The 25,539-nt window shown below is 52.3% G+C and overlaps 1 protein-coding gene across 2 annotated transcripts in view; it reads left to right on the forward strand.

Annotated features, from left to right (window-relative positions):
* The window catches only part of SIPA1L3 (signal induced proliferation associated 1 like 3), a 115,022-nt gene that overhangs the window by 55,947 nt on the left and 33,536 nt on the right, over positions 1-25,539 (forward strand). For both annotated transcript variants that reach the window (XM_083454707.1, XM_083454708.1), the window contains exons 3-11: positions 536-666; positions 7,136-7,324; positions 10,505-10,679; positions 10,869-10,972; positions 12,937-13,094; positions 14,161-14,737; positions 16,847-17,121; positions 24,097-24,327; positions 24,742-24,903. In XM_083454707.1, coding sequence (XP_083310833.1) covers positions 536-666; positions 7,136-7,324; positions 10,505-10,679; positions 10,869-10,972; positions 12,937-13,094; positions 14,161-14,737; positions 16,847-17,121; positions 24,097-24,327; positions 24,742-24,903 — 2,002 coding nt within the window. The remainder of the gene's footprint in view (positions 1-535; positions 667-7,135; positions 7,325-10,504; positions 10,680-10,868; positions 10,973-12,936; positions 13,095-14,160; positions 14,738-16,846; positions 17,122-24,096; positions 24,328-24,741; positions 24,904-25,539) is intronic.

Consider the following 25,539-nt stretch of genomic DNA (forward strand, 5'->3'; position numbering starts at 1 on the left):
AAAATTCATAGCGTGAAATCTTGATTTATAGCTACTTGCCAAACATAAACACAAACCTTCACCTGCCACAGATGTACAATAACTAATTAATAAGTTAATCAACCGCTATTACCAGTGACTGGCTCTCTTGTGAGAACTTGGCATCGTAAGCACAAAGGAAACAGGTTTGAAAGCAACGAGAGCAGGAGAACTTCAAATAGGAAGCGAGGAAGGTGTTTCGTCCTAGAGTTGCAGAGTTGGAGGGGACCCCAGAGGTCTTCTAGTCCAGCCCGCTGCACATGGAGGGTTCAGCCTCCTGTGCTCCCCCTCGATCGCCTCCTTGCCTCTTAGCACCCCACTAGGTAATCCCAAAGCACCCCAGGGGGTGGTACCCCCCAATTTGGGCGCAGTTGGGCTCAGCCAAAGTTGGCCTTCATGCTTCCAACATGTTCTGTGTGTGTGTGTGTGTGTGTGTGTGTGTGTGTGTGTCTTGAGACAGGGAGCCTCTGCTGCTGTTTTGGATGAATACCCCCCCTCCCTCTCTTTCTCTCTGCAGAGCATGCCAACTACTTTGGAGTGGACGAGAAGCTGGGCCCGGTGGCCGTCAGCATCCGGCGAGAGAAGCTGGAGGACCACCGAGAGCACGGGCCTCAGTACCAGTACAGGATCATCTTCCGAACCAGCGAGGTAGGTTGCTGCTATGGCCGCTGCTTTGTTCCTCTACAGATCGCCTTCTGCGTGCGTCTCAAGGCAGTTCACAGAAGAGCAGCTTAAAGATAGTTTAGTAAACAAAAACATCTTAACGATAAGGGCTTTTTAAAAAACCGGCATTGTTATGAAACCTGCGGCAGAGGCCTTTTCATCCAACTGGAAAAGCTTGTCGAGACAAGTATACAGTGGTTTGCATACCTTGGTTTGCATACGTCTTGGTTTGCATACGTTTTGGATTACAAATATGTCAAACCCGGAAGTGCGTGTCCCGGTTTGCAACCTTTCTTTGGATTACAATCCATTTTGGGGGGGAATTACGAACAATTTTTTAAATTTTATTTGAGTCCCCATTGGCGAAAGTGCGTCTTGGGTTACAACCTGTTTTGGTTTACAAACGGACCTCTGGATCGTTCTGCCTGGACACTTGAGGTACCGCGCCGAGGGCGGGTGCCACTACCAAAAAGGCCCTCTGCCTGGTTCCCTGTACCTTTGCTTCTCTCAGGGAGGGAACTGCCAGAAGGCCCTCGGAGCTGGATCTCAGTGTCCGGGCAGAACGATGGGGGTGGAGTCGCTCCTTCAGGTATACTGGGCCGAGGCCATTTAGGGCTTTCAAGGTCAGCACCAACACTTCGAATTGTGCTCAGAAACGTACTGGGAGCCAATGTAGGTCTTTCAGGACTGGTGTTATATGGTTTCACTGGCCGCTCCCAGTCACCAGTCAAGCTGCCGCATTCTGGATTATTTGCAGTTTCCGGGTCACCTTCAAAGGTAGCCCCACGTAGAGCGTATTGCAGTAGTCCAAGCGGGAGATAACGAGAGCATGCACCACTCTGGTGAGACAGTCTGCGGGCAGGTAGGGTCTCATCCTGCGTACCAGATGGAGCTGGCAGACAGCTGCCCTGGACACAGAATTGACCTGTGCCTCCATGGACAACTGTGAGTCCAGAATGACTCCCAGGCTGCGCACCTGGTACTTCAGGGGCAGAGTTGCCCCGTTCAGGACCAGGGAGTCCCCCACACCAGCCCGCCCCCTGTCCCCCCAAAACAGTACTTCTGTCTTGTCAGGATTCAACCTCAATCCATTAGCCGCCATCCATCCTCCAACCACCTGGAGGTTTCTAAGCAGAAGTTGGTCTTCTGTCAGAGATTCTTTAGCTGTGACTCCTGCGGTCCAGGGGGTTGGACTGGATGACCTTTGGGCGCCCCTTACACCTCGACAGTTCAGCGGTTCTTGTGTTCCTGCCTGGCATTGACTTCCCCAGAGCTTCTGCTGCTGATTCTAGTTGGAGGTGTTGTGTTCTCAATTTCCCTAGCACCCTCCTCTTAATTTTCTTAATCGTCTTGATTTTCCCTCTGGCTGGCCGCTGTGAGAGGAGGACACTGGGCTTGAGGGCTCTCTGGTCTGATCCATCGGCCGGTCTCCTCTTGGGTCCACTTCCTTCCCAGGCTTTTTTGCTCCTTCCCTGCTGGCCTTTGTCCTGTCCCACCGAGTTCCCAGGGTTCATGCAGTGATTCCGCTTCCTCCAGAAATGTCTGCAGAGCGAGAGTCTAACCTAAGTCCCTTGGAGGCTGACAGTGGGGGGGGGGGAGGAGGAATACTGAGCTTGGGGAGGGCTTTGGAAGAAGCCACAGAATCCACCAAGGGGGGGGGGATGTATGGCTCCCTGTCCCACAGAAGTTGTGTGCCGAAGGGGGTGGCCAGTTTGCCTCTCGGTTACTGGGAACAGACCCCTCACTGCTGGGCCGCAGAGCACCTTGCTGCTTTCTCCCCCCTCCCAAATCTCTGCCCACCCCCCACCCCCAACATCTCTCTGAGCTGTGCGCCTGGTCCTCAGAAGCCCAAGGCTGGTTTTGCGCTTTGGCTTGAGCCCTGCGTGTGTTTGTGTCGGATAACGGCACCTCCTTCTCAAAAGCAGTGCTTTTTTAAAAAAAAAATTATTAAGAATTTAAACAAAACATATTGTCTTAAAACATATCATCCTTGATCCCCCCCCCATAAAATAACCCAACCTCCCCTCCCCCCTTGACTTCCCTCCGCTCCAATCTCTGGTTTCTCTACAGATGCTGATCTCTGCATATTACAAAATTTCATAAATCTGACTGGTTATTGTCAATATTGTTTATTCAAAACCTGCCAAGGAGTCCAGTTCACTTTGTTGTTTCTTTAAGTACTTTGTAAAAGTTAACCATTCATCTTTGAAGTCACGGTTATCCTTTTCCCGTAGTTTATAAGTCAATTTTGCCAATTCTGCATTGTCCATCAGCTTCTCTTGCCATAGTTCTTTAGTCAGGGTTTCCTCATTCTTCCATCCCTGTGCTATTAAGACTCTCACCGCCGTTGTTGCATACATGAAGATATTTTTCAGTTTCCTTGGCAGGTCTTTTCCTACAATCCCTAACAAAAATGCTTCAGATTTCTTAACAAATGCTAAATGGAACATTTTCTTCAATTCATTGTATATCATTTCCCAAAACTTTTTAATTTCATTACAATCCCACCACATATGATAAAATGTCCCCTTTTTTTCCTTACACTTCCAACACATATTTGAACTGGTTTTATACATTTTCCTAACTGCACTGGAGTCATACATCATCTTCATATAATTTTCTTTCAACAGAGAACAATCTGTAAATTTTAAGTCAATTTTTCATAACCTTTCCCAATCTTCCAACATAATGTTATGACCTATCTCGTGTGCCCATTTAATCATGACTGATTTTACCTCTTCATCTTTCATCTCCCATTCTAGCAGTATGCTTTATGCAGCTTTCAGTAGTTTCACTTTCCCTTCAATCACTTCCATTTGAAACCTGGATTTTGTGTAACTGAATCCTTTCTTACTGTCTTCTGCTCAAAAGCAGTGCTTTGCTTGACTCGGGGAAAGTTTCGGGTGGTGCCTCCATGTTCTCGGGTGCTCCTGGTCTAATCCAGGTCACACACCGCCCCAATGAGCCTCTGCCATGCCAGCTGCTGTGGCCAGAACAGGAAAGACAGGCTCCCTTGGACAAAAAACAAGGACACCAGCCAGGAATGCCAGAGCAAAACAGCAGCCAGGAGGCTCGGTCTTGACTGAAGGCTGTCGCAACAGAACTCCCACCTGCCACCAGGTGGAACAAGATGGAAGCCCCGAACAAAAGAGCCCCCAAACTTTTTATTAGCTGCTAATCCCCATGTTACACGCACCCCCAACTACATCACTCATACATCATGGTTACATCATGAAAGGGGACGTCTGGTGGCAGTAATCTGAGTATCCTGGACCCTGCCCCATGGTTCCCCTTGCCCTCCACCAAACACCCATCAAGTGTAACAAAAGAGATACTGTGGTACCTCGGGTTACATACGCTTCAGGTTACATACGCTTCAGGCTACAGACTCCGCTAACCCAGAAATATTACCTCGGGTTAAGAACTTTGCTTCAGGATGCGAACAGAAATTGTGCTCTGCCAACAGCGGCAGCTGGAGGCCCCATTAGCTAAAGTGGTGCTTCAGGTTAAGAACAGTTTCAGGTTAAGATCAGACCTTTGGAACGAATTAAGTACTTAACCCGAAGTACCACTGTATTTACATTTCCCTGTTTCCCAGCCAAGTTAACCCTTTTGTCTTCATCTGGGTTTGTTGTTTCTGGAACGGCTACCTGTCTGGCACTCAGGTATCAGGATGCCAGGGATTATCCTTCAGGCAGAGGGGCTGCTGAGCAGCTGAGCTCACATGTCTATATGAATTTCTGAAGTTTTCCCAGCGAGCCAGTACAGATATACATTTATCAGTGAATTCTTACATTTGGTATCGTGCAGCAAAGGCCCTTTGAATAGATAGGAAGAAACTGTGATGAAGTGTTTTGTGGGGACAAATCACAAGTCACAAAAGTGATTGTGCTGATCTTGGCAGTAGGCTGCATGTGCATGATATCTGCTGGAGGGGCAACTCCCACCCCAAACCCTATACATAAATTCCTGCAACAATTGGGAATGGATCCTTTTCTGGTGGACAGGCCAGATCCTGATCTCCTCTCTGCTCACAAGCGGATTGCAGAGGGTTCAGTTTTTTGGCTTGCAAAGGTCAGTCCCACCAGCACAATCCCAGCACCCTGGAGCCTGGAGCCCTTCTCATTCGCTGACTTCACCTCCATGATGTCAGCAGATAGGTGGATTGTAGAACCTCAGATTTGGAGAGTTGGAAGGGGACCCACAGAACCATCTAGTCCACCCCCTGCACTGCAGGCGTCACAGCCAAAGCATCCCTGACAGAGGGCCATCCGACCTCTGCTTAAAAACCTCCGGCGAGGGCAAGTCCCGCATCTTCTAAGGGAGAACTGATATAAGGCAACTTCTTGTGGAAAGCAGTTGCCCCTTCCCACCCCCACGTGCTGCTGTGCTCTGCAAAGAGGGGTCACAAGCGTGGCCTGGGGTCCTAAGCACCCATTGCTCTCACCTCCGGTCTCTGAGCTGTGAGGAGCTCCCCAGAGCCCAGCAGAGGGCATTGCAACTCAGCGCAGGGCCTGTGTTTGCTGCTTCAGCCAAAGGAGGAGCAGACCAGCAGCGGCCTTGAGAATATTTTTTTTTGAAAATAATATTTATTAGAAGTTTAATAGTTACAGAGAAAAGAAAAAAAAAGGAAAAAAGACAATAAAATTTTTTAACAAACAATACATCGAAAATAAAAAGAAAATAACAATACATCAAAACAACAAGAAAAACAAAAAACATTTGAAAACACATCCAATATTTCCATATCTTTACCTTTCATTTACTTGTTTCATCGACTTCCTCACACCTCCCTTTTTTATATTCTAGTTCAATTAACTATTTCAGCAAATCCTTTCCATCTTTCTCAATTTTTTGTTCTATGGTTTATTTTAACACAATCTAACCTTAAATTTTTCACTTTTTGGCCCATTAACAATCAATTTTTGCTTAATTCTTTATAACATTTCTGCTAAAACCATATAACTTCGTTCCAGCATTCTTCTAACATTCATTAATCTTGCAGTATTTCTGTAGATATACTTTGAATTTTTTCCAATCTTCTTCCACCGACTCTTCTCCCTGGTCTCGGATTCTGCCAGTCATTTCCGCCAATTCCATGTAGTCCATCAGCTTCATCTGCCATTCTTCCCGGGTGGGTAGATCTTGTGTCTTCCAATACTTCGCAATAAGTATTCTTGCTGCTGTTGTAGCGGCCTTGAGAATAAAAGGGCAGGGGGGAGAGAGAGAGCAGGCCTTGACTGCTCTGAGGCTGGGGTCTCCATGGGGCTCGTAGGCTGGCCCTCCGCCTTCCCAGGGGTCCTTTGCTCTGGATTGTTTTGCAACCTCAGAGCAAAAGCGTGGATTCCAAGATGCTCTTCCGAATCCGTTCTGCGGCTCTCCAGACCGTTTATCTGCGAGGGCTTCCAACCCTCCGTTTGAATTGACTGCCCTTTTCAAGATACATATTTCCATTATCTAGGGGAAGTGAACAGTCTTCCCTACAAGAAGCCACCTTGCTATTTGATAACCGGAGCCCAAACATCCCCTCTTGCAGCTATCCTGTTTCTCAATCTCGTTTCGCAAAGCTTTGAAATTTGCAAAGTGAATTGGAGACAAACCTTTAAATGTTCAGAATTGGGCCCTAAGATGTGTCTCGAGGTTGCCTCTCTCTTCCAACACTCTGATATATAGATTGATTGATAGACAGATAGATAGATAGATAGATAGATAGAGATATAGATTAGATATATAGATAGATATAGATTTTTACAAATAATTTCCAAAAATCGTATCACATACTTTCTTATCTTATACAATGTTTTGGACTTCCATCAACCACATCTGAAGATTTTTCAATCTTTATCACTTAAATTACATTTCTTAATTTCTCTATTACTTTCAGTTATCCTTAACTCTCTAATAACTCTCTTCACAATCTTCTCTGCAATACTTCGCATAGTCCTCCTTACAAAACTTCTTGAAGTCCTGCTAGCGTAATCTGTTTAGTACAATTGCTTTCCAAATAGTTCAGATATTTACTCCAGTCCTCTGAGAAGCTCTGGTCCCGCAGGTTTCGGATCCTTCCTGTCATCTTCTCTAATTCTGCAGGGTCCATTAATTTCGTCTGCCATTCTTCTTTGGTCGGTAGTTCTTGTTTCCATTTCTGTGCCAGTAATATTCTTTGCGTATAAAAACAGTTTATTATTCCTCTCTTCCAACACTCGGAGACCAAAATGAAGGAAAGCACCGTCTCCAGGGGACCCTGTTCCCGAGCCATGTGGGCAGCCTCTCTTCCTGGGTCCCGGCAGGCAGCCTGCCCTGTTGGGCCGGTTTCAGCCTCTGCCTTTCCGCTCCACTGGGGGCGGGAGCCACCACAAAGCGATCCCTGTCGGTTAGCTCCACCCACATGGCAGGTCCGGACAGGAAATGCCGGGAAGGCTCCTCTGACCAGTCTCTCTCTCTCTCCTTGCAGCTGACCACTCTCCGCGGCTCCATCCTGGAGGATGCCACGCCCACCTCCACCAAGCATGGCACTGTCCGCGGGCTCCCCCTCAAGGACGTGCTGGAGAACGTGGTCCCCGAGCTGAACATCCACTGCCTCCGCCTGGCCCTGAGCGTCCCCAAGGTCACGGAGCAGCTGCGGAAGCTGGACGAGCAAGGGGTGAGCGAGCCGGGGGGGGGAGGTGGGATGGCCAGGGGGCGGACATTGGCCCCCTCTTCCGTCCTTGCTCCCTGGTCGGTGGGGTGAGGGACAAGAGATGGGGTGGAGAGCACCACACATTTGCCAAATAATGCCAGAACTTGGCGGTATCAGACAGAAGAAAAGACATGTCAGCGATTTTATTATTATTATTATAAATAATAATAATAATAATGATAAATTTTATTTATACCCCGCCCTCCCCAGCCAAGACCGGCTCAGGGCGGCTAACAACCAATAATAAAAACAAGTTGATTAAAATACAATTTAAAAAACAAGATTAAAATACAACATTAAAACGTTAAGATGCAGCCTCTTCACAGGAGGAGAAAGGAAAAAAGAAAGAGGGGGAGGGGATCAAGTTGATTCCAAGCAAAGGCCAAATGTCAAGTTTTCACCAAGGCCAACTATCCAGACTGGTCCTAGGTGGGCCAGAAAAAAGCCAGGGAAGTCCCCAAATAGGAGTTCCATAACAGAAGGAGAAAGGAAAAAGGAAAGAGGGGGAGGGGATCAAGTTGATTCCAAGCCGAAGGCCAGGTGGAACAGCTCTGTCTTGCAGGCCCTGCGGAAAGAAATCAGATCCCGCAGGGCACTGGTTTCATGAGACGGAGCGTTCCACCAGGCTGGAGCCATCACTGAAAAGGCCCTGGCTCTGGTTGAGGCTCATCTGACTTCCTTATGGCCCGGGACCTCTAGGGTGTTGCTATTTATGGACCTTAACGTTCTCCGCGGGGCATACCAGGGTGGCATTGAGGGCTCTGAAAGGGGATGAGGCAGATTCCAGGAGCAGGAGAGATCCACTGGATTCGGGGACAGCCATCCTACTGCCTGCCACTCCTCTTGCCTCGCCTCCAAAAGGATGTACAGTCGTACCTTGGAAGTCAAACGCCTTGGCTCCCAAACAAATCGAACGATCGAAACCCGGAAGCGAGTGTTTCAGTTTTTGAGCGGTTTTTGGAAGCCAAACATCCGACGCGGCTTCTGATTGGCCGCAGGACACTCCTGCAGCCAAACGGAAGCCGCGCCTTGTTTTTTGAACAGTTCCAGGAATTGATCGGACTCTGTTTGAGAACCAAGATACAACTGCAGCAGATCTGGGGAAAGTTGAGATGAAAGGGCAGCCGGAGAGATCAGGGGATCCCCAGCGAGGGAGGGTTGCCACATTCGGGACTTTGCGGTTTAGGGAAAAGTTGAGCATGCGAAACATGGCCGAGATGCAGACGATGGTGACGTTTATAATAATAATAATAATAATTTATTATTTGTACCCCGCCCATCTGGCTGGGTTTCCCCAGCCACTCAGGGCGGCTTCCAACAAAGATGAAAAATACACTAAAATGTCACATATTAAAAGCTTCCCTTAAACAGGGCTGCCTTCAGATGTCTTCTGAATGTCAGGTAGTTGTTGTTCTCTTTGACATCTGCTGGGAGGGCGTTCCACAGAGCGGGCGCCACTACCGAGAAGGCCCTCTGCCTGGTTCCCTGTAGCTTGGCCTCTCGCAGTGAGGGAACCGCCAGAAGGCCCTTAGCGCTGGACCTCAGTATCTGGGCAGAACGATGGGGGTGGAGATGCTCCTTCAGGTATCCAGGGCCTTTGAGGCCTTTTAGGGCTTTAAAGGTCAGCACCAACACTTCGAATTGTGCCCGGAAACGTACTGGGAGCCAATGTAGGTCTTTCAAGACCGGTGTTATATGGTCTCGGCGGCCGCTCCCAGTCACCAGTCTAGCTGCCGCATTCTGGATTAGTTGTTGTGGAGAAAGAGGAGAGATGACGGTGATGCTCAAACCCCGTGGGAAAAGCTGAGTGTGGGAAGATCTGAAAAAAGTCATTCTTCAGGCATCAGACACAAACTCTGAAACTCATTTCCCTGGGAGTCAGGGGTGGCCTCAACTTGGGTGGCAAAGATAGACAAATCGATGGCAGAGGATACGACTCTTGAGGGCTGTGAGTCGCAGGGGCCTTGTTCTCCCTCCGCTGCTGTTCTGCTCAGGGCCTGCTTTCGGGCCGCTGGCTGGCCATTTTGAGAAGCGGGGTGCCGTAGAGCAGACGACTTTTGTAGGTTTGCAAGAAGTTTTGTGAGGAGTATTATTGGAAGTATTGCAAAAAAGGAGAAGGGGAGGGATGATTTGTTAAGAGATGTAAAGGCAGTATAAAGTTAAGAAATGCATAAGAAGTCGTTAAAACGGTTTATCAGAGGTGCTGATGGAAGTCTAAAAAGATTGTACAGTGGTGCCTCGCAAGATGAAATTAATTCGTTCTGCGAGTTTTTTCGTCTTGTGAATTTTTCGTCTTTGCGAAGCACGGTTTCCCATAGGAAATGCATTGACGGTTTCCCATAGGAATGCATTGACGGTTTTAAGAAAAAGGCGCGAGACGTTTTCGTCTTGCGAAGCAAGCCCATAGGGAAATTCGTCTTGCGAAGCAACTCAAAAAACAAAAAACTCTTTCGTCTTGCGAGTTTTTCGTCTTGCGAGACATTTGTCTTGCGAGGTACCACTGTATAAGTGATAAGTTTTGTGGTACATTTTATAATTTAAATGTTAAAATCAATAAAAATTATTTTTTTAAAAAAGAGAGAAGCGGGGTGCTGGACTCCCCTTTGTGGCCTGTTCCAGCTACGGTCTCAGTGCTCTGAACATGCACAGGTAGATTCAGGTGGGCACCTTGCGGCGTTCCTCTGAGGATGCCCTTGCCTCCCTCCCTGCTCGTGCCTTTCTTCCAGTCTGGGAAGAAGGTGTTAGGATATTTCCGTTCCACCTTAAAAGGGAGCAGGCTTTGAGTCACAGATTCTGCGTATTTCCTGTTTTCACAGGATGTTTCTGTTGTGTCTTTGATTTCGTTTCTCTCTCTCTGCCGGAACATTGAAGCAGGCAGTCATGTTTTTCTTTGTTCTGATCAACGCAGAAATAAACTTGTAAATAATGCTCTCCTGAGTGCATCTTTCGCTGTGTGAATTATCTGCTGATAGAGTGTGCACGGCTCTGGAATGTGGCAAGCTATTTCTGGAGCTCGTGTCGCTAATTGCTGATACTGCGTGCCTACGGGAGATCGATGGACATCCAGGGACGACTGCCCAGTGGGCTCCCCCTGCTTGACGCTTCTCACCCGGCTGTGTCTCCCTCCCCCTTCTGCCCCTTCAGCTCTGCCGCAAGCACAAGGTGGGCGTACTGTACTGCAAAGCCGACCAGAGCTCCGAGGAGGAGATGTACAACAACGAAGAGGCCGGGCCTGCCTTTGAGGAGTTCCTGGCGCTGCTGGGGGAGAAGGTGTGCCTCAGGGGCTTCGACAAGTACGCCGCCCAGCTGGACACCAAAAGTAGGTCCCTCCAGCCGTTTGCTAGGGACAGGCAGAAGGCCGGCTGCACTCCGTTCCCCCGAAACCTCCCCTTCCCCAACTGTCTCTGGCTGCTCAGGGTGGGAGGAGCCACCCAGCCCAAACCTCCTCTCCACCCACTAGTCCCCGCTGCCCTCCTGAGCATCCCTCCTGCTTGCTTTTGCCTTCCAGCCGACTCCACGGGAACCCACTCTCTCTACACCACCTACCAGGGCTATGAGATCATGTTCCACGTCTCCACGATGCTTCCTTACACCCCCAACAATAGGCAGCAGGTACGAGGTGGGCTCCACGCAAGTGGCGGGTTGCATTTTTTAAAATGACTTTATTTGATCAGATTACAAGATGTGGGATCTTCGCTGCACCTATTTTGTTGGTTCTGCAGCTTGCAGAACCGCCTTGTGTTCTAGCAACGTAGAAGAAAGTAAAGGTAAAGGTACCCCTGCCCGTACGGGCCAGTCTTGACAGACTCTAGGGTTGTGCGCTCATCTCACTCAAGAGGCCGGGGGCCAGCGCTGTCCGGAGACACTTCCGGGTCACGTGGCCAGCGTGACATCGCTGCTCTGGCGAGCCAGAGCCGCACACGGAAACGCCGTTTACCTTCCCGCTAGTAAGCGGTCCCTATTTATCTACTTGAACCCGGGAGTGCTTTCGAACTGCTAGGTTGGCAGGCGCTGGGACCGAACAACGGGAGCGCACCCCGCCGCGGGGATTCGAACCGCCGACCTTTCGATCGGCAAGTCCTAGGCGCTGAGGCTTTAACCCACAGCGCCACCCGCATCCCAACGTAGAAGAAAAGCGGTGTGCAAATTAAAACGGAAGATGAAATTGAAAACATTCGGTCCCCCTGACCCCAGAGAGCAAGGAATGCTGGACATGCTCTGAGGGGACAGCTGTGGCGTTCTGGGGGGTCCTGGCAATCCCACCTCCTTTGTCGCATATCCCGCACCCCTTGGCTGGGTGTCCAAATGTGTTCCTGCGTTCAGGGATGCCCTCAGTGGCGCTGCCCTGCCACTACTTGGACCTCTCGAGCGTTTCTGCTCTCTTCTTCCCTCCCACCGGCACATCTGGACGCAGAGGTCTATTGAGATTTGGGGCGTTGTTCTCACTTTCCATTATGTGTTGCTTTCTTACCGTCCTAATACTGCCCTAAACCATATGTGTCTAGGGTAGTTTTTAATGTCTGATGTTTTATTGTATTTTTTATATTGTATTTTTAGTACCGTATTTTTCGCTCTATAGGACGCACCTTGTTTTAGAGGGGGAGAACAAGAAAAAAAATTCTCCCCCTCTCTGCTCTTCAGCAAAGCGGCAGGAGAAACGGAGCCCCTTCCATTTCTCCTCCCACTTCGCTGAAGGAACACTGCGCAGCTCTCCCTCTCTGCGCAGCGCCAGGACAGCGAGAGGGGTCGGTGCGCACTGACCCATCTCGCTCTCCAGGCTTCAGCGAAAGGAACCCGAAGCCGCGGGAGCGCTCCCACTGCGCTTCAGAGGCTTCGCGTTGCTATCGCTGAAGCCACGGAGCCTGCATTCGCTCCATAAGACGCACACACATTTCCCCATAGTTTTTGGAGGGGAAAAGGTGTGTCTTATAGAGCGAAAAATACGGTATTTTGTTGGAAGCTTGTTAGTTACCTTGTGCAATGTCAACCTTACACGGATGACGGCCAGTGGGCTGAATGCAAGCAAGGCAGAGAGCTTAAAAGCGCTGTTTGTGATTGGAGCACATGGGTGCAAGGCGAGCTTTTAAGCCAGGGGTTAGCAACCTTTTGCAGCAGGGGGCCAGTCCACCATCTCTCAGACCTTGTGGGAGGGCCGGACTATATTTTGAAAAAATAATAATGAACGAATTCCTTTGCCCCACAAATTACCAGAGTTGCATTTTAAATAAAATGACACATTCTACTCATGTAAAAACATGCTGATTCCTGGACCGTCCGTGGGCCGGATTGATAAGGCGATTGGGCCGCATCCGGCCCCCGGGCCTTAGGTTGCCTACCCCTGTTTTAAGCTCTCTGCCTTGCTTTTGGAGGCAAGGCCTGCTCAGGGACGCTGGCACAGGGGTAGTTTGACTATGTGCATTCTTGCGCATGTGTGGAGCCCTTGAGCACAAACCCCCATGCAGGATGCAATTGGACTGTATCGTTTGCACGCGTGGGTCTGGATTAAAATGCATTTGAGGAACACTTCAAATGAATAACTGAGACCCCCTCTGTCTGTCTCCTCCTTCCTCCTCCAGCTGCTCAGGAAGAGGCACATTGGGAACGACATCGTCACCATCATCTTCCAGGAGCCAGGGGCTCTGCCCTTTACCCCCCAGAACATCCGCTCCCATTTCCAGCATGTCTTCATCATCGTCCGGGCCCAGAATCCCTGCACAGAGAACGTTTGCTACAGGTAACACCCCTTCCCCGAAAGGGGCCCCAGGCTCATCCCACAGACCCTCTGGCAGAATCATCAACATGGTGCAGTTGGAATGGGCTCCAGGGTCATCTAGTCCAACCCCCTGCAATAGTCGTTCTAGAAGGGTCTGGCAGGAGGGAGGAAGCCCCCCGGGCAGAGCTGACGCCAGTCAGGAGGAATGCTTATCCTGTGGGCCAAGTGAGCTTTTGAGGTGACCAGGGCCAAATTTGACGAGTGGGCGGGGCCACCTTTCCGCCCGTCACATGAAGTCATCATGACATCATTCGGCTGAAACAGGAGGCAGCAAGAGGTCCAGATTCAGAGGTAGGAGAAGAGGCAAGCCAAGATGCCGAGATGAGTTCGGCCGCTGAAGTGGCCTAGGTGTCTCCCCCTCCTGCTGTGACCAGCTCCCCTCCTCCCTGGTCTCCCAGAACCAGGAGAGGCATGAAAAGGGCGGAGAGGAGGTTGGCTTCATGCAGGCTAAGGCTCTGATTGCTTGGGGAAAACCCTGGAGAGCTGGAGACTGAGACGGCTGTGGGGAGGTGGGAACTTTCAGTCTGGGCAACTGATCCGTGGGGCAAGACCTACCAGATGAACTGCTGGAGTCATGAGGCCTGACCCTCAGCCAAGTCACAGACTTGGAAGGGACCCCAAGGCTCGTCCAGCCCAGAAATCACAAGCCTGTGTGTGTTTTTGCTAATAATGAGTTACCGTATTTTTCGCTCTATAAGATGCACCAGACCACAAGACGCACCTAGTTTTTGGAGGAGGAAAACAAGAAAAAAAATCTTCTGAATCTCAGAAGCCAGAACAGCAAGAGGGATCGCTGCGCAGTGAAAGCAGCAATCCCTGTTGCTGGTCTGGCTTCTGGGATAGCTGCGCAGCCTGCATTCGCTCCATAAGACGCACGCACATTTCCCCTTACTTTTTAGGAGGGAAAAAGTGAGTCTTATAGAGCAAAAAATACGGTAATTCCCACGATGTGATTGACTGCCAGCTGGCTCCTGCCTTCTGCTTGGTCCAAGCTGTGCTTCCCGCCTCTCTCCTTCCGTGTTCCCAGCGTGGCGGTGACCCGCTCCAAAGACGTCCCTCCCTTTGGGCCAGCCATCCCCAGCCGAGCCGCCTTCCACAAATCCGACGTCTTCCGGGACTTCCTGCTGGCCAAGGTGATCAACGCCGAGAACGCGGCCCACAAGTCGGACAAGTTCCACACCATGGCCACGCGGACACGGCAGGAGTACCTGAAGGACCTGGCGGAGAACTGCGTCACCAGCACGCCCATCGACTCCACGGGGAAGTTCAACCTGATCTCGCTGGCCTCCAAGAAGAAGGAGAAGACGAAAGCCCGGCCGGGGGCCGAGCAGCACAGCGCCGGGGCCATTGCGTGGCACGTGCAGGCGCAGGATTACACCCAGGGGCTGGAGATCGAGTGCATCCTGGGCATCTCCAACGAGTTTGTCGTCCTCTTGGACCTGGGCACCAAGGAGGTGGTCTTCAACTGCTTTTGCGCGGACGTGATCGGGTGGACGCCGGACACGTTCAGCATCAAGGTCTTCTACGGGCGCGGGGACCACATTTTCATCCGGGCCCTGGAGAGCAACCCGGAGGACATCAAGGAGATTGTGCAGCGGCTGAAGGTCAGTGACGGCCACGTTAAGTCAGGATAGCACCCTTGGATCCTTGGGCCGTTTGCTTGCGTGCGTGGAGCGGATGGGAGTTTAAAACCAAGTTGGGAAACCGAGCCTTATTTAGGAGGAGTGGTAGAGGGAGTTGGGGGAGAGAGAACTGGGGGGTGATGCGAGAGAACACAGTGGTACCTCGGGTTACAGATGCTTCAGGTTACAGACGCTTCAGGTTACAGACTCCGCTAACCCAGAAATAGTACCTTGGGTGAAGAACTTTGCTTCAGGATGAGAACAGAAATCGTGCAGCGGCAGCAGGAGGCTCCATTAGCTAAAGTGGTGCTTCAGGTTAAGAACAGTTCCAGGTTAAGAACAGACCTCCGGAACGAATTAAGTACCGTATTTTTCTCTCTATAACACGCACCAGACCATAACACGCACGTAGTTTTTAGAGGAAAACAAGGAAAAAAATACTCTAAACGAAACAGTGGATGTATGATTTTTGTGGTTCACGCTGTGGCCACAGACATGTGATCTGACAGTGGGTTTGGAGTAGCCCAGTGCAAAAATCCTGAGGATCCATGTGGATCCATGCTTTGTAACCACGTTTTTGCACCACTGCGACCCCAGGCAACAGGGGGTGCGTGATTTTTTTGGTGCAAGATGTAGCCATGGACATGCTATGTGATCTGATGGTGAATTTGGGGTGACCCAGTGCAAAAATCCTGAGGATCCATGTGGATCCGTGCTTTGTAATCACGTTTTAAGTGGGGAGGGAAGGAAAAGCACTCAAGGGACAAAGAGCACGCATGGGGTGTGTGGAGAAGGATGCTGCTAATAATGCTATTTAGCTATCTGAGTGGGGAGGAGAGAGGGACAGAGAGCCTACTTGCTTTAAAGGAGCCAACCGGACAGGAGCCGCTTACACTCGTGTAAGTGGCTCCTCTCCTCTCCCACTTTGCTCCTTTAAAGAAGCAGGCTCTCTGTCCCTCTCTCCTCCCCACTCAGTGGCTCTTCTCCCGCTTTGCTGTTTCAAAGCGAGCCACGGAGGAGGGAAGGAAGGGGAACCATGGATCCTCTGCTCATGACTGCAGCAGATCCCCCCCGCCACCCGTAGGCATTCCCTCCATAACACGCACAGACATTTCCCCTTCCTTTCTAGGAGGAAAAAAGTGAGTGTTATGGTGCAAAAAATACGGTACTTAACCCGAGGTACCACTGTATCTGAAAGGCTGTCCCATGGTAGTGGGAGTTTTCAAATGAGCCAGTGTATTCAAATGACAAGCAAGGAGATTGCGACTAAAGCTTAGGAATAACTTCGTGATGGTCAGAGCCGCTGCAGAGCGGAACTGTCTCCTTCGGAAGGTGGCAGTGGCATGCGGTTGGTGGACTGGGGGACTAGACTGGTCTCCTAAATGTTCCCAGTAAATTAAGGTAAAGGTAAAGGGACCCCTGACCATTAAGTCCAGTCGTGGCCGACTGGGGTTGCAGCGCTTATCTCGCTTTATTGGCCGACAGAGTCGGCGTACAGCTTCCGGGTCATGTGGCCAACATGACTAAGCCGCTTCTGCCGAACCAGAGCGCACGGAACCAGAGAACACGGAAACGGTGTTTCCTGCCGGAGCGGTACCTATTTATCTACTTGCACTTTGACGTGCTTTCGAACTGCTAGGTTGGCAGGAGCAGGGACTGAGCAATGGGAGCTCACCCCGTTGCGGGGGTTCGAACCGCCGACCTTCTGATCGGCAAGCCCTAGGCTCTGTGGTTTAACCCACAGCGCCACCCACGTCCCTCCCAGTAAATTAATGAAGTGTTAAAGCCTGGTGCCTCCTTCCCAGAGCCTGGAAAGCTTCTGCCCAGCTTAGGGAGAGAGGCATGATGCTCACACGTGGAACATTGGGACATCATCACACATGTGTCCTGGCAAACCAGCGCCTCTGGCCGTAACTGTTCCCCTACAAAAAATTTCACCGTCTGCCACTGGAAGATGGGGTGCAATCCTTCATTGGAGTTTCTTAAGCAGACGTTGAGGGGTGATCCCTGCAATTCGGGGGGTTGGACTAGATGACCCTTGGGGTCCCTTACGGTTCCACTCTTCTTTGCCCCTTCCGACTCTTTCCCTAGGTCATGACCTCTGGCTGCGAGACGGTGGAGATGACGCTGCGGAGGAACGGGCTGGGGCAGCTGGGCTTCCACGTGAAGTTTGACGGGACGGTGGCCGAGGTGGAGGACTACGGCTTTGCCTGGCAAGCGGGGCTGCGCCAGGGCAGCCGGCTGGTGGAGATCTGCAAGGTGGCCGTGGTCACGCTCAGCCACGACCAGATGATCGACTGGCTGCGCACCTCTGTGACGGTGAAGGTGGTCATCGTCCCACCGCACGAGGACGGCGTCCCTCGCAGGTAATGTTGGCCTTCCTTTGCGTCCAACATCTGGCAGGCTGGCAGCAGCAAAAGGACTCCTGTGGCTCCACGCAGCTGTCTGTTCTGCACCAAACTGTTGTGTTGTGCCAAGAGGACGCAGCCATGCCCATCGGGTGGCCTCGCATAGACCCCTTTTGCACGCTTTTGCTCCCGCTGCTCATCACAGAGCTGGCAGGGGCTAGAGGCAGTGTTGTCAGTGCCTGATCTGCAAGGCAGGAGGCTGGTTCGGGGGCCCCGGGCAAACAGCTTGTGCAGCCTCTGGTGGAGGAGATCGCACCTGCTCCGGAGGAAGGGCCATCCTGAAGTTCAGTTAGACTGTTGTTGAGTCGTGTCCGACTCTTTGTGACCCCCTGGACCAGAGCAAGCCAGGCACTCCTGTCTTCCACTGCCTCCCGCAGTTTGGTCAAACTCATGCTGGTAGCTTCGAGAACACTGTCCCACCATCTTGTCCTCTCTCGTCCCCTTCTCCTTGTGCCCTCCATCTTTCCCAACATCAGGGTCTTTTCCAGGGAGTCTTCTCTTCTCATGAGGTGGCCAAAGTCTTGGAGCCTCAGCTTCAGGATCTGTCCTTCCAGTGAGCACTCAGGGCTGATTTCCTTCAGAATGGAGAGGTTGGATCTTCTTGCAGTCCATGGGACTCTCAAGAGTCTCCTCCAGCACCATAATTCAAAAGCATCAATTCTTCGGCGATCAGTTAGACTACAGCTCCCATATTGGCCATGCTGGCTGGGACTGATGGGAGTTGGAGTCATCATTTGGGTGGCCCCTGGGTCTCCATTGCTGTCCCCGTGAGTGATGGGTAAGGCTTGTGGCTGATGTTGCAGTGGACGCTCAGTTCTGCCTCAAGCAACATATCCATTTAGGCCTGGGCTCTGTGGGTTAAACCACAGAGCCTAAGACTTGCCGATCAGAAGGTCGGCGGTTTGAATCCCAGCGATGGGGTGAGCTCCCGTTGCTCAGTCCCTGCTCCTGCCAACCTAGCAGTTTGAAAGCACTTCCAAGTGCAAGTAGATAAATAGGTACCACTCTGGTGGGAAGGTAAACGGCGTTTCCGTGCGCTGCTCTTGTTCGTCAGAAGCGGCTTAGTCATGCTGGCCACATGACCCGGAAGCTGTACGCCGGTTCCCTCGGCCAATAAAGCGAGATGAGCGCCGCAACCCCAGAGTCAGCCATGACTGGACCTAATGGTCGGGGTCCCTTTACCCTTACCTTTAACTGTTTGCTGTTATGGTTTTTATTAATTGCCCAGCCTTCACCCTAAGGTCCCAGTTGCTGCAGGCCCAGGAGGTTTCAGGGTGTGTGGGGAGGTGGTCGCTCGACCTCACCCCTTGCCCCAAGTGGTGGAGCAGCAAGGAGAGGGGAGTCTGGGTGTCTTGTGGCCTTTGTCTCCCTAGCGCAACAGATCCATGTTTCTAAAGAGACTTCTTCCAGTTTGGAAAGTGACAGAGAAATGCATTGAGAAATGTGGGGTGGGTGGATGAGCGATGAGGGGAAACCTAGAAATCAGGAAAGAGGCAGGATGGAGGCTCAGTGTTGTCTAAAGGTACCACTGACCGTAAGGTCCAGTCGTGAACAACTCTGGGGTTGCGTGCTCATCTCGCTCTATAGGCCGAGAGAGCTGACATTTGTCTGCAGGCAGCTTCCAGGTCATGTGGCCAGCATGACTAAGCCGCTTCTGGCGAACCAGAGCAGCGCATGGAAACGCCGTTTACCTTCCCGCTGGAGTGGTACCTATTTATCTACTTGCACTTTGACGTGCTTTCGAAGTGCTAGGTTGGCAGGAGCAGGGACTGAGCGATGGGAGCTCACCCCGTCGCTGGGATTCGAGCCGCTGACCTTCCGATTGGCAAGCCCTAGGCTCTGTGGTTTAGACCACAGCGCCACCCGCGTCCCCCCAGTGTTGTCTAAGCGCCCCATAAACCAATCAGAGCAAATGGCTCAGTAAAGATAAAGACTCAATAAATACTGACTACCATCTAATCTCTGCAATAAGCTTTGTGCACGGAAGTCAGAATGGCTGGGTCAACGTTTGGATTTTGCTAATTCAGTACAACCCCACGACCTCGTTCCTGGTCAGTCTCTGCCATTTCCAGCTCCCCCTAAACGCATGCCAAGTGAGGAAATATCTTGAGCCAATGGGCTTCCCATTACTCTAGTTTCAATTCCTCGTGATCCCTTTTTGTTCCTGCATGTGATCTGTAAATTTTCCCCCTTTCCTGCGCTCCTCCAACTCCAGGTCATTTGTGAACAAGTTAGCAAGCAGAGGCCCAAGCGACGCTTGAGGGATTTTCCGGATACCTCCATCCTGTTCTCTGGTTCTCCTGTTCCTTAACCACTTACCAGTCCATAGTGGAATCTAGACACATATAAAAAAACGCTGTGGAAATGCTTCCCCCCCCCCCCCATTGAAAAATGTATTGAATTTGCCATAAGGCTACCGATCGCCATCTAGTGTTACATTTGCTTATTGCACTTTACAACACACAACGTTTTATTTGCAGCTGTAGAGCTGAGTCCCGTGACAGGCCCTCTCCTATTAATCTGTGTCTGCTATGCTTACTTAAGAGTCTTTGGTGAGGGATCAGTGGCTTTTGGAGAGTCTTAAGTACACAGTACTTCCTGCCTCATCCCTTTCCATATGCTTAAAAAGGTAAAGGTAAAGGACCCCTGACCATTAGGTCCAGTCGCGGACGACTCTGGGGTTGCGGCGCTCATCTCACTCTATACGCCGAGGGAGCCGACGTTTGTCCGCAGACAGCTTCCGTGCCATATGGCCAGCATGACTAAGCCGCTTCTGGTGAAACCAGAGCAGCAAACGGAAACACCATTTACCTTCCCGCCGGAGTGGTACCTATTTATCTACTTGCACTTTGACTTGCTTTCGAACTGCTAGGTTGGCAGGAGCTGAGAATAAGCAATGGGAGCTCACCCCGTCGCAGGGATCCAAACCGCTGACCTTCCGATCGGGAAGCCCTAGGCTCAGTGATTTAGCCCACAGCAGCACCCGCATCCCTAAGCTTATAGAACATCATCATCATCATCATCATAGTTTATTTATACCCCCACCCATCTGGCTGAGTTTCCCCAGCCACTCTGGGCTGCTCCCAACAGATTAAAAACAGAATAAAACATCAAATATTAAAAACTTCCCTGTACAGGGCTGCCTTCAGATGTCTCCTCAAAGTCAGATAGTTATTTATTTCCTTGACATCTGATGGGAGGGCGTTCTACGGGGCGGGAGCCACCACCGAGAAGGCCCTCTGCCTGGTTCCCTGTAGCTTCATTTCTCACAGAGAGGGAACCGCCAGAAGGCCCTCAGAGCTGGACCTCAGTGTCCAGGCTGAATGATGGGGGTGGAGACACTCCTTCAGGTTAGACACTGCAGGGGGTTGGACTAGATGACTGTAGGTTCCCTTCCAACTCTACAGTTCTAGAATTCTGTGACTTGACCCTGAAGAAGCCTTGCTGGTCCTCCTCCAACAAAACTTGTTCTTCCAAAGGCTTGGCCATTCTGTCTTGGGACGATGCTTTCCGCCCGTTTCCCGGGAGCAGAGGCTAACAGAGAGCGAGGACGGGTGTGCCGACACCCTACTCAGGACTGACTGCATTGCTTAGGAATGAGGGCTCCCTGGGGGGGGGGGGAATCTGGGCCGCACCCTGCATTGCTGGAGCGTAACCATGCCGGCATACAGCTGTTTTGCGCCTGAGGGGTCTGGGGGAGGAGAGTGAGGAGCCGTTTCAGATGTCGCTTCAGGATTCAGATCCGCTCCTGGCCTCCCAGTCGCCAGAGCAGGAGGGAACAGTCCCCGGCTCAAGTGCAGGGTCGGGGGGGGGCTGCACAGAGCCCGGCCCCTGCGCATCATCTCTCCCAGGTTGTAGTCAGAGGATGCTTGGGGACAGCCGTTGCAAGACCAGTGGTAGATGTCCTGTTTCTTGCTGAACCTACTCTTATTCCGGTGAGCGAGACGTCCCAAAGTCGTGGGGGGTAGAGATGGAGTTACTGTATTTTTCGCTCCATACAATGCACCTGACCATAAGACGCACCCAGTTTTTAGAGGAGGAAAACAAGAAAAAAAAAATATTCTGAACGAAACAGCGGATGTATGATTTTTGTGGTTCATGCTGTGGCCACAAACATGTGACTTGACGGTGAGTTTGGGGTAGCCCAATGCAAAAATCCTGAGAATCCATGTGGATCCGTGCTTTGTAACCATGTTTTTGCGCCATTGCATGATCTGCTTTTCGCCCCTGGGCAATTCGGCTCCAGGGACCAGGCATCCGCTCCATAAGACGCATAGACATTTCCCCTTACTTTCTAGGAAGAAAAGGGTGCGTCTTATGGAGTGAAAAACACGGTACTTCTGGTTCTTAAGCCATTGTCCTCTTTTTTTTTTCTTTTTTTTTTTTTTCTTCTTGACATTGATCCTGAGCTGAACAGCATCCGAACGCTTCTTGCCAGCATGGCCAAGCTGTGAGGAAGAGTTTTACACATGGAGCCTTTGTGGGGGTGAGGCTAGGGGGGCTTCTGGCTTTGCATGCCACAGCTGACCACAGGCAGGTCGCCGACTCAGCCTCCCATCAGTAAACATTAGTGTTGTCGTTGTTGTCGTTGTTCACAGGTTTATTACTTGCACGTCCCCAGGGCAGCTCACGGCACTTTAAAACCCAGAATTAAAAGCAGCCAGAACAAATAATGGCCATGGGAAGAGGGTGCGTCCTGCAATCACGCATCTCAGGTGTGACTTCAGCATCCGGCCGGAAGCTGCGGGGAGGGAATTCCACAGCAAGGGAGCTTTGCGGTTCCTGTTTTTTAAGCGCTTTGGATGCGAAAAGCTGCATTTGCAAGGCTGCCTGGGGTGAGGACGGCGAGCCTTTCACGCTGGCTTTCCCCAGACTCCCCTTTTTGGGACGTTCTCCACCCTGCGCGGCCCCTTTCCGCTCCCGCCTGCGAGTGGGCTGCTCTTACTCATCTCCTCTAGAGGAGGCGGATGCAAAGAGCCTGCAAAGAGTTAAGTAGCATCCTCAGCGAGCCCCAGCTGTGCCCTTGGCCTCTCCAGCTTCCTGCCTGATTCGCCAGGTGTGGTTGCGAGAGCAAGTTGAGGCACCCCTCGGCTTGCCGGCACGTCCGCCCTCCTCCCGCCCCCCCAACCAAATTGCCGGTGCCGAACGGAGCGCACGAGCACAATGGCTGAACTGACACCGAGGTGGCTGCTTGCCCTTCCACTCCACGGAGCCAAGGGGGCGGGCAGTGGGGCTCCCACAGCAGAGGCAGGTATTGGAGGCCTTGAAATTTGAGTGGGGTGGTGCTGTTGGGCCCTTGAAGCCGGCTCGGGCGCTAGGTGTTGCGGGGGGGGGGCTCCCCCTGCCAAGGCTTGTTGCCAATGACTTCAGCGTTCCCAGCACTGCTTTTTGGAGATCCAGCTGGCGGAGGAAGGAATCAGATGCTGGCTTTGGCTAGAGACTTGCCTGGGTGAGTGAAATCTGCAGCTCCGCGTGCTGTGGCCCCCCCGAGCAAACAGTAGCACCCCAGAGGAGTGGGTGCAGACCCACCTGGCCAGGGGAGGCCCATCACGAGGTGGGTGGGTGTCTTCATCAATCCCACGGAGCCTGGAGGCTGTCCCTCCCATTCTGAAATCCAGCCTGGATGTTCTGGTTTGGTGCAGAGGTGGCCCCTGGCCTTGAACCCTCCTGTGGTCTCTCCCAAGAGAGAGCCAGAAAAGAGGGGCTCCTCCTTTTGGAGTTGGAGGGCAGCCCAGAGACACGTGCTGGATGGGGGGAGTGTAGCGTGAGTCATGGCAAAAGGTCTTTGCAAAGGTTGACTCAGCGTGATTCTTTGCTTCCGAGAATTGCATGGAAGTTCTTAACATCAGGCCATTGGAGGATCGGAGCTGCAAAGCATGTGGTTTTTTTTGGGGGGGGGGTTTCAATGAGCACAGCTCCCCACCATCTCTCTGAGCACATGTCTCTCTCCGTGTTTCATAAGCCACACATCTTGGCAGCCCCTGCCGTGTGCATGACTCAGGTAACCGAAAGTCCTTCCTCATGCAGCTCAGTGTTGGACTGTGGAACTCCCTCCCACAGGAGCCAGGGATGTGAGAAATCCATGGAGGAGGAGGGGAGGGCTGTCGATGGCTCTTAGCCAGGATGACTATGCTGTGCCTTCACAGCTGGAGGCAGCGATGCTCCTGAGTGTTAATTGCTGGAAGTCACAGGAGATGGGGACAGGGCTCTTGTGATTGGATCCCGCTTGCAGGTTTACCTTGGCGTTATCCGGTTGGCCCCTGTGAAAACAGGAGTCTGGGTCTGATCCAGCAGCCAAGCTCTTCTTACATGTTATTGTGGAGCCTCCAGGTCCAGAGGCAGTCTATCACAATTCCTGGGTTCTTAGGGTTAGGGTTAGGACCTGGTGGAGGCCATGAGGGCCAACTTCGAAGTCTCTAGCAGCCTTTCTCGACCTGTGGGTCCCCAGCTGTTGTTGAACTACAACTCCCATCACCCCTAGCTAGCAAGGCCAGAGCTCAGGGGTGATGGGAGTTGTAGCCCAACAACATCTGGGGACCCACAGGTTGAGAACCGCTGCTCTAAAGGAAGAGTCGGAAGGGGTGCGGAGGGTCATCCAGCCCAACCCCATGCCATGTGAAGAAGAAGAGTTTGGATTTGATATCCCGCTTTATCACTACCGGAAGGAGTCTCAAAGCAGCTAACATTCTCCTTTCCCTTCCTCCCCCACAACAAACACTCTGTGAGGTGAGTGGGGCTGAGAGACTTCAGAGAAGTGTGACTGGCCCAAGGTCACCCAGCAGCTGCATGTGGAGGAGCGGGGAAGCGAACCCAGTTCACCAGATTACGAGTCCACCGCTCTTAACCACTACGCCACACTGGCTCTCCACCACACTGTGGACAGTGGAGAGCTTTGCTCAGTGCGCCTCTGCTCTGCTCTCTCTCCCTCTGCAGGGGCTGGGCCGAGTCCTTCAAGATGAGCACCCTGGAGGCCAAGGGGGAGCAGGAGAGCCTGCCGGTGGGCTACCGGCCCCCCTACCGCAGCAACTCCGCCTGGCAGTGGAGCAGCTCTGCCACCCACGGCTCCTCGCAGCCGAGCCACGGCCAGTCCCAGTCCTTGACCAGGACCCCGAAGCAGAGCGCCGTGGCCCCTTACCGAGAGCCCCAGCCCCTGCATGGCAAGAGGTGAGGAGGAGGAGGAGGATGGTCGGGCATGGGGGGGGCGCTTGGCTTGCTCATTTTCTCCCCCCCACCCCCTGGCAGCCTCGCCCTCCCGTTGCTGCTGCTGCATCCGACATCTTTGGAGCTTCCTGGCGGCGCTCCCTGCCTGCCAGTGCCCTTTGGACGGTCCTGCCGCAGAGCGCATGTGCCCTGTGGGTCATGACTTCCTTCTCCCATTGCCTCCCCCCCCCCCCCTTTGACTAATTGCTCCATTATCTCTGCTGAGGATGTTCGGAAGAAGCTCTGGCGTCAGGCACATGTGCGGAGCTGCCTGCCGAGGCGCTGCTGGGCACCAGGGAGAGCACTCAAGTTCCTTTTCCTGATACATCTCTCTCTCTCTCTCTCTCTCTCTCTCTGCCCTCCCCCCCCCCCCGCCAGGCCAGTGAGCTTCCCAGAGACCCCCCCAGCGCTCTCTTCCTCGCAGCCTGGGACAGAGAGGATCCTGTCCTATCGCCAGCCCTCGGGCAGCTTCTCCATGCCAGGCTCCTCGGGGGCAGCAGCGGGGGCGGCCTACGCCCGCTACAAGCCATCTCCGGAAAGGTAGGCACGGGGGGGGGGCTACCCCAAGGGGGTCTCTGCACATCTCAGGTGGCAACTGGGCAAGGCCCTGCAGGGAGTGTGGAAGAGGGGCAGAGGGTTCGATTCTCAGCGCAGAGAGAGTTTGGGACCCCAGTCCTGGGCGCTCTGGCCTTCGTTCCCAGGCAGCAGAAGATTCTCCCCCCCCCCCCCCCCATATCTCGCCAGGTGGGTTTGGGGGCAGCAGGGCAGGGGCTTCACCCATCACTCCGCATGGCAAGCAGCTGCGAACAAAATCAGGACAAGAAGTAACAAGGCTGCAGAGGCACCTACCTGTTAACAGCGACGTCCTCGCTTGCACAGCGTTTTTCTTAGCGCTCCAACGTGTGACAAAAAGGTGCCAAGTGGCAGAGAAGGTTTGGCTGGCACCTTGTGATACCCTGCGAAGTGGGCGGGTGGAGGTGTTGGGGTTGGGAAAGGGCGTTTTGCACCCGCCTTCTCCTTTTTTCCCTCTTCGTTCCACTTCACGGCGACTCCGTGGAAAACGCTCGGATGCTTCGGTGCCAGACCCCACCCTGAGCACAAAGGGACGCAGGTCCTGCTGAGGTGGGGGGCATTAGCCAGACGGGCAGCGCTTGGCGTGTGGAGGAGCGATGGGTC

This window comes from Podarcis tiliguerta (assembly GCF_965153285.1).
Source record: "Podarcis tiliguerta genome assembly, chromosome: 8".
In the NCBI taxonomy this organism is placed as follows: domain Eukaryota; kingdom Metazoa; phylum Chordata; class Lepidosauria; order Squamata; family Lacertidae; genus Podarcis; species Podarcis tiliguerta.